The 12,824-nt window shown below is 45.7% G+C and overlaps 1 protein-coding gene across 2 annotated transcripts; it reads left to right on the forward strand.

The window, feature by feature from the left end:
• The first annotated feature begins 1,515 nt into the window (after positions 1 to 1,515).
• BPIFA3 (BPI fold containing family A member 3) lies at positions 1,516 to 11,943 on the forward strand. Of its 2 annotated transcripts, XM_054467072.1 has the most exons (7): positions 1,516 to 1,912; positions 8,008 to 8,158; positions 8,549 to 8,656; positions 9,293 to 9,442; positions 10,598 to 10,682; positions 11,119 to 11,182; positions 11,723 to 11,943. In XM_054467072.1, exons 1-7 carry the CDS (start codon positions 1,786 to 1,788, stop codon positions 11,800 to 11,802), a joined length of 765 nt encoding a protein of 254 aa, XP_054323047.1. In that variant the 5' UTR covers positions 1,516 to 1,785; the 3' UTR covers positions 11,803 to 11,943. The 2 variants fall into 2 exon arrangements, with proteins under 2 accessions (XP_054323047.1, XP_054323048.1); XM_054467073.2 differs by lacking the exon at positions 11,723 to 11,943 and having other exon boundaries at positions 1,572 to 1,912; positions 11,081 to 11,166.
• The last annotated feature ends 881 nt before the right edge of the window (positions 11,944 to 12,824 follow it).

The following is a 12,824-nucleotide window of genomic DNA, read 5'->3' on the forward strand; positions in this document are numbered from 1 at the left end:
AAGGAAAGCCAACACCCTGAACCAAGACTTTCTCAGTACAATCTCTTACAAAACCAGAATGAATTGCCCAAGAATAGCCCCAAGGCTTCTGTGAAATTTGCAAAGGATGTTCCCATCCCTCATCCACATGGGACCCTCTATGTCCCCCATAGTATGGGGAAACAGCACAGGGACAGTGACAAATGCCTTTGTCTCAGAGCTCACAGCAATAGCATGGTGGGGCCCAGACCCCCGAGACCTGTGCTGCTGCAGTGGAGTGGGGAAGAAAGAGCTGCAGGCAGTGAGGTCCAAGAGGATGCAGGGACCCTCCTGGGCCTGGGAGGTGTTGTGTGGAATGTGGCTTTTGCTCTGCGTGCAGTAGGAAATGCTGGAGGGTTTTGAGCAGAGGAGTGGCATGGTCTACCTTACTTTTTTTTTTTTTTTTTTTTTTTTTTTTTTTTGAGTTGGAGTCTTCCTCTGTTGCCAGGCTAGAGTGCAGTGTGGTGTGATCTCGGCTCACTGCAACCTCCGCCTCCCAGGTTCAAGCAATTCTCCTGCCTCAGCCTCCCGAATAGCTGGGACTACAGGCGTGTACCACCACTCCCGGCTAATTTTTGTATTTTTAGTAGAGATGGGGTTTCACCATGTTGGCCAGGCTGGTCTTGAACTCCTGACCTCATGATACGCCCGCTTTAGCCTCCCAAAGTGCTGGGATTACAGGCATGAGCCACCGCGCCCGGCCTACCTTACATCTTAAAATGACTGTTCAGGCTACTGTGTGGAAGAGATTGTAGGTGGGCACAGTTAAAAGCTGAGAAACCAGCTGGGACCCACTGGCAATAATTCAGACCAAGTTGATGGTGGTTGAGGAGTAGTTGTTAGATGAGGTCATGTTCTGGAAGTGTCAGCAAGATCTCCTGACAGATGGGTTGTGGGAGATGGGAAAAGGGGAGGAAAGGGCAGCTCCACGGGCTGGGACTGGAAAAACTAGATGGACTTGGCACCATTTCCTGAGAGTGAGGACAGGGGACTTAAACTGAATTCTCTCTGAATCCCAACCCCAGGGCTCCAAGGTCAACCTGATGCTTTGGCTTCAAGACTGTGTAAATCTTATCCAGAAAGATAAGATCCATCCATTCAGTTATTCATTCATTTGTAGCATTAACAAACATTCACCAGTACTTACCATGTGGCAAACATGGGAGGCACTGTAGACATGAGGATTAATTAGACTCATATCCTGCCCTCAAGAAACTCATAATTTGGAGGAGATTCAGAGATCAACCATCTCCACTCATCAATTCAGTCGTTTGGTCACTCAACAAACATTCATTAGCACTCAATTTCTGACAAGCAAGTATCGTGGTAGGGATTGAAGTGGTTGGTCTTGCCCTTAAGAAAGTCCTAGCCCAATTGGAGAGCCTGGGGTTAGCCATCCTCACTCAAATGTATTCATTCGTTGGTTCACTAAAGAGTCACCAACATCCAGCCTGTGCCAGGGTCTGGGAGAGGACTCCTGTTGGATGACCCAACAATAGACTCTGGTGAGTGTCTCCAAGCAACAAGGCCTTCCTCTGGAGCCCTGGCCCCCCGCCCCAGGGTTCCACCTGTTGCTCTCCCGATGTGAGCAAGCCCTGGTGGCAGCTGCCAGGGTCCAGTGCAGCCCCTCCCCACAGCATGCTGGGGGCTAATTCTGATGTCATCTTTCTGCAGAAAACCATGAGCCCATCCCTCCAGACTGCCACCCTCAAAGCCATCTGCCCAGGCCCCATCTGACACTCTTGACATCTGCAGGTCCCAGACCCTATGATGTGTCCACTCTGGAGGCTCCTCATCCTCCTCGGTTTGCTGGCCTTGCCCTTGGCACCACACAAGCAGCCTTGGCCTGGCCTGGCCAAAGCCCACAGAGACAACAAATCCACCCTGGCAAGAAGTAAGCTAAGCCCCAGGCTCTGCCTGCTGCCCACGGGGTTGGGGAGGTGGGAAGGTGCCATCTGGGCTCCACTGCTAGCCTGCTGGGTGACTTCAGGTTAGTCACTTACCCTCTTCTCTTTTTCTTAGACCTCAAGTGCAGAAAATTGAGGTTGTCTTGATCATATGCCAATTTCTAGCACATCCTCATTGGCACAAATCACTGCAAGGTCCCCCTTTTGTTTTATTTTCTTATTTTCCCCCTTTATGACTTATTCTCACTCCCATATCCCTACTGCCTTGGCAGGCATTGCAGTGTGTTTAATGGATGTATTTAAATATGCCTGTGTCCTTGTATGTACAGTACTTTAATTTACCTAAACTGTATTGCCATATATATCCCATTCTGGTTTTTTACGGGTTTCACTCAACACTATGCTGTTGACATCTATGTTGCTTCAGCTGGTGCAGAAAGAGCCATAAGATTCATCCACCTCAGTTTATCTGGCTGTTCCCCTCTGAATGGACATGCAGGTTGTCTCTAACTCTCCACGATTATAAACTACACTGAGATGAACCTCCTTGCAAGTGTCCCTGTTACAGCCTGTGGGAGAATTTCTCTGGGATATACCCAGAAGGAGAGTGGCTGGGTCCTGAGGTAGAGGTAAACTCAATTTAACCAAAACTGCCAGAATCCTCTCTAGAATGGCTGTGTGGTCTACACGTGCTCCAGTAAGAAATGAGCATACCTGTCTCCCCATGTTCCCCAGCACTGCCGAGTACTGAGCTGTATCAGTCAACTAGGGCTGTCCTCATAAGACACCACAGACTGGGAATTAAACAACACATATTCATTTTCTCACAGTTCTGGAGGCTGGAAGTCCAAGATCAAGATGGAAATAGAGTTGGTTTCTGGTGAGGCCTGTCTTGCTGGCTTGCAGACGGACACCTTCTCGATGTCTCCATATAGCCTTTTCTCTGTGCATGCAGAGAAAGAGATCTCTTCTGTTTCTTCTTATGAGGACACCAATCCCATCAGTTTAGGGCCACACCCTAATGACCTCGTTTAACCTTAATTAGCTCTTTAAAGGCCCTATCTCCAAAGACAATCGCACTGGGGGAGGAGAGGACACAATTTGATCTATGACACTATTTTTATACTTTTTTTTTTTTTTTTGGCCAGTTTGATGTGTAGTTGAGTGATAGCTACTTGTTTTAGCTTGACTTTATCTGGTGAGTGGGAAGTTTGAGCATCTTATACTTTTGTTAACCAATTTGACTTTTTTTCTTGGAGACACAGTCTCACTCTGTCACCCAGGCTGCAGTGCAGTGGCATGATCTTGGCTAACTGAAAACGTCCACCTCCCAGGTTCAAGCAATTCTCCTGCCTCAGCCTCCTGAGTAGCTGAGATTACAGGTGCATGCCACCATGCCCGGCTAATTTTTGTATATTTAGTGGCGATGGGGTTTCATCATGTTGGCCAAGTGGTCTCGAACCCCTAACCTCAAGTGATCTACCCACCTCGGCCTCCCAAATTGCTGGCATTACAAGTGTAAGCCACTGTGCCCGGCCCCATTTTGACTTCTTTGAATTCCCTGTTCTTACTTTTTATCCATTTTTAAATTTGCTTTTCTGGGTTTTTTTAATCCTCTTTGATTTGAAGAGACATTACTTAATTCTCAACATTAGCCCTTTGTCAGATTCATGCATTGTGAATATTTCTCCCAAACTGTCATCTGTTAACTTTGTAGGTCCTTCACTGAACAGGAATATTTTCAAATTCATCAATATTTTGTTTTATAGTTTGTGTTTGGAGAGTCTTAAGACCTTGCTCCTACCTCAGACATATTCTACTTTGTTTTTTTCTAATAGCTTTATAGTTTTACCTTTCACATTTAAGATTTTAATCCATCTCTGGAGGCTATCTTTATGTATGCCTGTGTATGTAAGGCAGAGATTCAGCTTCGCTTCTCTCCATATGACTCAGTTTCCCCAACTCATCTACTAAATGATCAAATTCCCAAAAATGAGGATTCACTGCTGAACTCCCTATGCTGTATCTGTACATCTGTTTTACACCAATAACATAATATTGTAAATACAAAGTCTTTGTAAAATGCTGTTTTATCTGACAGACCTATATTCTTCCAAATTAATTTTAGAGTGTGTCAAGTTCCTTTAAAAAATTCATCTGGCCGAGCATGGTGGCTCCCTAACACTTTAAGAAGCTGAGGTGGGAGATTGCTTGAGCCTAGGAATTCAAGACCAGCCTGGGCAACATATCAAGATCCTGTCTCTACAAAAATAAAATTAGAAAATTAGCCAGGCATGGTGGCATACGCCTGTAGTCCCAGCTACTTGGGAGGCTGAGGTGGGAGGATCACTTGTGCCCAGGTGTTTGAGACTGCAATGAGTTATAATTGTGCCACTGCACTCCAGCCTGGGCAACAAAGACCCTGTCTCCTAAAAAAAAAAAAAAGAAAGAAAATCAGGCTGGGCGCAGTGGCTCACGCCTGTAATCCCAGCACTTTGGGAGGCTAAAGCGGGCGTATCACGAGGTCAGGAGTTCAAGACCAGCCTGGCCAACACGGTGAAATCTCGTCTCTACTAAAAATACAAAAAATTAGCCGGGCGTGGTGGCCAGGGCCTGTAGTCCCAGCTACTCCGGAGGCCGAGGTAGGAGAATGACGTGAACCCGGGAGGCGGAGCTTGCAGTGAGTGAAGATCATGCCACTGCACTCCAGCCTGGGGAACAGAGCAAGACTCCGTCTAAAAAAAAAAAAAAAAGTCTGGAAATTTGATTGGAGTTAAAATAAATTTGTTAATTTAAAGAGAGTTGATATTTTAGACTTCCCAATCATAAACTTAGTGTATCTTTCCATTTATTCAGATTTTACTATATATCCCATAAGAAAATTTTAAAGTCCTGTCAATGTATTGAGCATGATTTATTAACGTGATTCCTAGAGAATTTATAGTTTGCCATAGTAAATGCTACCTAATCTTCTATTATATTTTCTAGTTGGAATTGCAGGTACAGATGGAAGGAAAGCTGTTGACTTCTTCTGATATTCAAAAGCCTTGCTGACCTCTTATAATTTTATTGTTTTATTTATTCTGTAGGTTTTTCTATCTAGAGGATTATATCGTCCGTAAGTAGTAATAGCTTTATCTTTTCTCTTCTAAGCCTTACACTTCCTGTGCCTTTTTCTTATCTTGCATTGTAGCCAGAGCCTTCTACAGGAATGGAAATGAATCCAGAATTCCCCTCCAAGTATATTTTCTGTAGGTTTTTGGAATATAGTGTTTATCACATTAAGCCTGTTCCTTATGCCCCTAGCTTTATGAATTTTTCTTACTCATAAGTCAGTATTGACCTTTAACAAATGTTCCTCTGCATCTAAAAGTTAATCACTTTTTTCCTCCAACCTACTAAATGATAAATTGTATTAATAGATTTTTCTGCTATTGAACCTTCCTAACACTTCTAAAATGAACGTTTCTATGATGTACTATTAGATTTTTTTTTCTTCGATGGAGTCTTGCTCTGTCACCCAGGCTGGAGTACAGTGGTGGGATCTCAGCTCACTGAAACCTCCACCTCCCAGCCTGGGTTCAAATGATTCTCCTGCCTCAGACTCCCGAGTAGCTGGGATTACAGATGCCCCCACTACCACGCCCTACTGATTTATGTACTTTTAGTAGAGACAGGGTTTCACCATGTTGGCCAGGCTGGTCTCAAACTCCAGACCTCAGGTGATCTGCCCGCCTTGGCCTCCCAAAATGTTGGGATTACAGGCGTGAGCCACTGCGTCTGGCCAAGATTTCATTAGCTAATAATTTGTTTAGGATCTTAGCAAACTTTTCATACATAAAACTGATACGTAACTTTCTTTTCTTGGTACTGTCCTTGAGGCTAGGAAAGTTATACTAACCTCAGAGAATGAATTTAACATCTTTCTGTTTTTCTATTTTCTTTCACAGTTATTTCTTTATAAAAGTTTGATAAAACTCTGCGTAAAATCTTTTAGGTTAGAAACTCTTGGAGAATGAGATCTTCAATCACCATTTTTATTTGTTAAGAAATTTCTTAATTTCTTTGGTTATGAATGTTTTCTATTTTTTCTCATCAAAACTTGGCATTTTGTGGTTTGTCATAAATGTATCCTTTTCATTTAGGTTATTGAATATATTGGTGTATAATTCTGAACCCAGGTAACCTCATTTATACAATAAGTGTGGTTAGAATGTTAGTTCATGAAGCTGCTTTTCAAACTTAAATGCTGGAAAGTATGTGAAAAGTGCTTTGACTGTGCATATGTTTATTGCTATGACAAGTAGCAGCTTCTTTGCAGTAGCCCAGAGTTCTCAGCGTAGGGCCTGATCTCAGGTAGGGTCAAGGCAGTGAAATTATATTATCAGTTAGAGTACTTAGCTGCAGGCAACAGAAAACCCAACTCAACCTGGCTTACACAATAAAAAAAGTTGTCATTTTACATAACTGAAAGTCAGAGGTAGGACAAGCTCCAGGTTTGGTTCAGTCATGAGTTCAAAGCTTACCTCCAGACTAGATTTTGTCTATTTCTCAGCTCTGCTATCATCATGGTTTTATCCTCATGCTGGTTCCCAGTGTGGTAGGAAAATTGTGACGCATGGCCATTGGCGCTATAGGCTGTCTTGCTTCTTTCCGATAGGAGAAAGAGAAAGGAATTTTCCCCTCTTGTTTGGTCTGATAGAGCCAACTGGGTCATGTGCCAACTTTGAACCCCAAAAGAGTCAGTGAGGGTGAGGCACACCTGATGGTTCAGATAATCAACAGCCTCATGTAGACCAGGAATTTAAGGGAGTACTTGAATCAAATCAGGGTTCAGATGAGGAGGATAGAATGAATAAATGGATAAATGGATGGATAGATGGACAAATGGATGGATGGATGGATGGATGGATGGATGGTTGGTTGGATGGATGAATGGATGGACGGATGAGTGGATGGATGGATGAATGGATGGATGGATGGGTAGATGAATATTAGACTGGCAACCACTGGTGTCTGCTGCTCACAAATTCCCAAGCACCACTATAATCATGAACCAAGAACTACTAAGAGTTCTGGGCATACCTATAGGTTCACTCTATCCTTGAAACTATTTGTTTAATATATATCTCTCCTAGTAAACATAAAACTGGTTTGTACTCTCAGTGCCCAGCTTGGGGCCTGACACCCAGTAGATGCTCAATAAATATTTGTTGGATGAATGAATGAATGGTCTTAATATTCCTCACAAGAATCCTGTGAGGTACTGCCCCTGTTATACAGATGAAGAAGCCAAGACCCAGGGAGATGATAGAGCCAGGACTTGAATCAAGATCTGCTACTTCAGACACATTCTTGTTTGTAAGCCACAGAAACAAACATTGCTGAAACAAACAACTCCAAGGTGCTGTCTTGGAGGAGGGAGATGGGGCATGACAAAGGTTTCTGCTGCTCTGCAGTAACCCAGAGTTCTCAGTGTGGGACCTGATCTCAGGACAGGTCAAACCAGTGAAATAACGTGCCCTGTGGTACACTCTGAGGTTCATCAGAGCTAGGTCCTCACCCCAGGCAGGAGGGTCTAGAGACAAAATAGGCAGGACTTAAGCATCTCCATAGCTTTAAAAATTTCTTCCTTTGGGAGATTTATTCTTTTCTGGTGGAAGCTCCACTGGGTCCTGCAATTTATTCTAGACATAGTGTGGAGCAATTTACATCTATTCTCTCTGTACCTATCCATCTAATTTTCTCTTCAACCAGCATTGACTCTGGTCTACATTCCATATGTTAGCTCCATGCTCCAGACTGAAATACAGTGTTGGGTGAACTTTCAACCAGAATACCCCCCTTTGAGCAGCTGTTGCCTGCCAGACCCTCCGCAGGTGTTTTTCTTTGTTTCTCACATCAATCTTGCAAAGCATAATTTCATAGATGAAGAAGGTAGATCTCCATGGGGAGGTGGTGACATGCACCACTCACTAAGCAATCAGAGCTTGCACCAGCCTGCAACCCAGGTCTCCGAATCCCAAGCCCCCCACCTTTTCCATGACACTGCGCAAAATCGGTGGTCCTTGTGCATTTCCAGTTATTGCTCAGGGTCTCATAAAGCACAACGCAGAAAGCCGAATCCAGAACATCCACTTTGGGGACAGACTGAATGCCTCAGCACAAGTGGCCCCAGGGATGGTGGGCTGGCTAATCAGCAGCAGGAAACACCAGCAGCAGCAAGAGAGCAGGTGAGACCCTGAGTTCCATCCGTGGCCCTGGAACTCTTTATAGAGCTCTAGATCGAAGGGTAGAGTTGATGGGGGGCTGGGGAGGTGCAAGGCCTGTGAAGAGGGAAGGTAGGAAGATTGAAAGAAGAGAAGGTGGAAGGCCCACACAAGGAAGAGTGGGGGCCCAGCTGCACAAATCAAAACCGTGTGGCACTGTTAGGGCCACTCTGGGGCAGCTTGCAGTCCAGGGCTCCCGCACCTGACTCTTGCCCTCAGAGCATCTGTAAAAGAATCACACTCCAAATCCCATTGCCAGGCCCTCTTTATAGTTGGGACAGCCTTGTTAGCAGGAAACCTTACCTGTTCTGAGGTCTCTCACCCTTGCAGGGCCTCTGCTCTTTCCTTGTGCAGCATCAACATCACCAACATTCAGCTGGACTATGGCGGGATCCAGATGTCATTCCATAAGGAGTGGTTCTCGGCAAACATCTCACTTGAATTTGACCTTGAATTGAGACCGTGAGTCATACAGAAGCAGCATCTGAGAGTTGCTGGCCCTCCTCGCAGGGAATCTGGGAAATTCAGATCTTTCTGATCCCAACCTAAATTCAAATCCTGGCTTCCAAAGCCACTTGCTGTGTGACCTTGGGCAAGTCACTTCACCTCTCTGAGCCTTGGTTTCGTCACCTGAAATATGGATGACAATCATTAGTCAGTGGAAGGAAGTCATTTGCTCATTCAAACCTATGAGAGATCACAACAACTGGGCTTGATTAAAGAGAGAAAGGGAGAACTGCTGTAATCATCTCATCACCCCTGCTCACCATCCTCCTGTTCAAACTATCCTTTGACATCCGCTGCCCCCAAGAAAGGGAGGATGCAGCTAAATGGGAAAGATTTTTGACACAGAGATTAATTCTCAACATTTGAATTTCCAAAGGCCTATTTAAGGGGTTTTCAAAGTCACTCTGGCTACAGCTGTTTTCTCTTTAATCACTGACTTCAGGATTTAACTGGGCCTAGTTTGTTGAAAGGACTCAGAGTGCCAGGGGAAGCCCTGACGGTAGATAGTGCCCATCTTTGCCAATACGGAGATTTCTACTCTTTCTCTACCTCCTCCCCTTGCACTTCCTCCTCTTCCTCTCTCATCTGCAGGTCCTTCGATAACAACATCATAAAGATGTGTGCACACATGAGCATCGTTGTGGAGTTCTGGCTGGAGAAAGATGAGTTTGGCAGGAGGGATCTGGTGATAGGCAAATGCGATGCAGAGCCCAGCAGTGTCCACGTGGCCGTCCTCACAGAGTAAGACCTCAGCTGCCCCTCCCCAGAGCTGGGCCTCCTCCCTGATGAGCCCCAGCTGCAGCGTCACTTCCTGACCATCTCCTAAATTAGTCCAAAGCAGATCTCATCCTTCCCCCAGAATCTGCTCCTCCTCCCATGTTCCCATCTGTGATGACCCTACCACCCTCCCAGAAGCCAGACTCTTCTCCCTCCTCACTCCTCAGGCCCTTCATCACCAGTTCCCATCAATGACTTGCTAGTAGCCCTCAGCTTCTCTTATCTCCATCTCCTACTCCACTACCTGGAGCACTACAGGAACCTCCTCCTGGCTTTCCCTGGCCCGGATCTCCCCTCCTACACTCCATTCCCCATCCTGCAGCAGAAATAACTTTCTAACACAGAAATCTGGCAATGCCCAACACCCTGCTCCAAAGCCTCCAGTGGTTCCCAGTGCCCTCTGGATAAAGAGCAACTCCCAAATTTCACTCAAGGCCCTGCTTGTCCTCTCCCCTGCAAACTTTTGTGCCCTTTGTCCTCCACCAGACACCGTACATTTTCACACCACTGTGCCTTTGCACATGCTGATCTTCTTGCCTGGAATGTCCATCCCATCTTCTCTGAAGCTCCTCCTTATCCCTCATTCATTCATATATTTCCAAAAAACCTACTGTATGCCAGCACCACACCTGATGCTAGGGATACAGTGGTGAACAAGACACAAAATACAGCTTTAATAAAGCTCCATAGACTGGCTGACCAAGTCTTTCAATTTCAACTGACTGTAAGTCCCTTGAAGGCAAGACTTGTGCCTGATTTATCTCTGTAATTCCGGAATGCTGAAAGCAATGAAGACCTCAGTGGATGTCTGTTCATTTATTCATCAGATATTCATTGAGCACCTAGATTGTACCAGACTTTCATGGGAGGACAGTGTAAGGGAAAAACTCTGGAATCTGGTGCTCTGTTGCCATGTTTCTAATATAACCAGCATTTATTAGCTGTGTGACCTTGGGCAAAGTCTGAGCTACCCCTTTGACGATCGCTGACAATGATACTTCCGGCATGGGGCTGAGTGAGGATTAAAAGACTGTGGAAGGTGTACTCAACACATACCTCCTGGCTTTAATATTGCCTGGATTGCTCTGTTCTGTTCTGTACCTCTACCTTTCTTTCTAGGGCTATCCCACCAAAGATGAATCAGTTTCTCTACAACCTCAAAGAGAACCTGCAAAAAGTTCTCCCACACCTGGTAGAAAGTCAGGTAAGCTTAGAAAAAACTTTGCATCTTGAGCATCCTTGAGTCCGAGGGTTAAGGCATATCCACTGGCAATTTAGCAAAGGATTTCAAACATTGGGTTTTAGAGCTTGAAAAGTCTCAATTTAAAATTTCAGTTTGGCCATGAGTTTTGCCAGCCTATCCTTGAGCAAGAGACTTTGCCTCCCTGAGCCTCAGTGTTCCTACCTGTAGCATGGGAACCACCATAGTCCCTATCTTATATGATGAGGATTTGTGGAGACAAAGTGTGGAAGTGTTGTGCATGACACTGAGCAGGTAGTTGGCGCCCACGGCAAGGGAGCTGCCCTGGCCACGATTCCTACTGGAAAAATCCCATGGAGTTGAAGTTTCCTGCTATAGGCACTTCAGTTTTCCTTTTCCAGCCCCTGGCCTGATCCTTCTCTCTGTGCTGATGGTCCAGGTATGTCCTCTGATCGGTGAAATCCTCGGACAGCTGGATGTGAAACTGTTGAAAAGCCTCATAGGTGAGTGTCTGGTCCATCCAGTGAGGACTCCTTAGGACTGGCAAGTGGCTGAAAGAGGTACCCCCAGCCCTGGAGCCCCCAGGGAGGCCTGCTAAGGGGCGTCTGCATGTGCTGTGAGAACACTTTAGAGGTGACCATATTATGATGACCACACTATCCCCCAAGAGAGCTGGGACAGCAGAACGTGCCCCTACCAAGCAGGCTGTGCCCTGCCAAGTCACTGAAGTCATCAGGTTACCAGAGATTCTAGCTGCTTCCAAGATCTCCACCCAATCCCGTAGGGAGCACTGGCCCCACCCCAAACCTGAGACCATCTCTACTCCAGTTACCAATAAACAGTTACAGTTCCCATATAGAGCTCATAGACTAGTGAAGTGAAGACACCAAGAAGCAAATAATTCAGCATCATTTGGGGAGGGTTTTCACGTGAAAGCTCCCAGCACCTGCCTTTGGTCACCATGGATGGATGAGGGTTTCCCTTCGGTGTGGGAGTTGGGAGGTGGGCACGCTGGTGACAGATGCTACCTCTTCTCCTTACAGAACAGGAGGCTGCTCATGAACCAACCCACAATGAATCCAGCCAACCCTCTGCATGCCAGGCTGGAGAGTCCCCCAGCTGACTACTGCTGATCAGAAGGAAAGTCCACATCTTGGGACCTTAAGTCTCCCTTAGAGTGGGGCTTCTGCTACCCTAAGAACTTTACCCCAGGCCCTGTGGACACCCCATCCTCTCCTACAATAAACTCTAGCTCTGAAGGGTGCACAGGTCCCTCTCGCCTGGGCCCCGGGGTTTAGGTCTAGAAGTCAGACCTGATGAAGTATCCTCCTGAGAACAAATATCCCTATGGTTGCTCATTAGCCCAGAAATACCAGGACAAAAAAAAATGCAGGGAGGGTCCTGTTGAGATTTCTCATTCTCTCATTCTTTCATTCCATATTTACTGAGCACCTAATATGTGTCAAGAATACTGCTGGGCTCCAAGGGGGTGTAGAGAAAGGGCGAGAGAGTGGAAAAGTGAAACCATGGGCACTAAACACATCTGAGCTCACCTTCAATTCAGCCCAACTGGCAGTTCCATGAGGGTGTAGGTGCCATGCACCATGGTGACCCATGAATCCCAGCCCCAGCATACAGCTGGCACAGAGTGCATGCTCAGTAAATATTTGTGGCTCAATGAGTGGATGGATTCTAGTCTTAGGATCCACTAGCTGCATTTGGGACAAAGCTTGTTACCTTTCGGTCTTCATCATTTGCAAAATGGGAATAGAAATCTTGCAAGATGTGGCGCAACAGAAGCCATCCCATGCTGCTGGTGGGAAATAAATTCTACCACCACTTTGTAAAGCATCTCCTAAAGTTAAACACAGGCTTGCTTTACAACTCAGCAATTCCACTACCTAGTGTATTCTCAACAAAAACACATGCACGTGTGGAGCAAAAGGCAAGGAAGTTCATAGCAGCAATGTCCATCATAACCCCAAACTCAACATCCCCCCATGCCCATCAAAAGAATGAATAAATAGAATGGGCAGAGCACCCACTGGAATCTCTATAGTGATGGAAATGACCTACAATTGCACACAGCACGTGGATGAATCTCATAAACAGAATGTTACATGACAGAAGCCATACGCAAAAGGG

The sequence above is a fragment of the Pongo pygmaeus genome, chromosome 21, assembly GCF_028885625.2.
Source record: "Pongo pygmaeus isolate AG05252 chromosome 21, NHGRI_mPonPyg2-v2.0_pri, whole genome shotgun sequence".
In the NCBI taxonomy this organism is placed as follows: domain Eukaryota; kingdom Metazoa; phylum Chordata; class Mammalia; order Primates; family Hominidae; genus Pongo; species Pongo pygmaeus.

Excerpts from the sequence above, each read along its gene's own strand:
- BPIFA3 (XM_054467072.1), top strand. The coding sequence starts at position 1,786 with ATGATGTGTCCACTCTGGAGGCTCCTCATCCTCCTCGGTTTGCTGGCC. Across the intron at positions 9,443-10,597 it reads CACGTGGCCGTCCTCACAGA|GGCTATCCCACCAAAGATGA; the intron begins GTAAGACCTCAG and ends CTTTCTTTCTAG. Across the intron at positions 10,683-11,118 it reads CACACCTGGTAGAAAGTCAG|GTATGTCCTCTGATCGGTGA; the intron begins GTAAGCTTAGAA and ends CTGATGGTCCAG.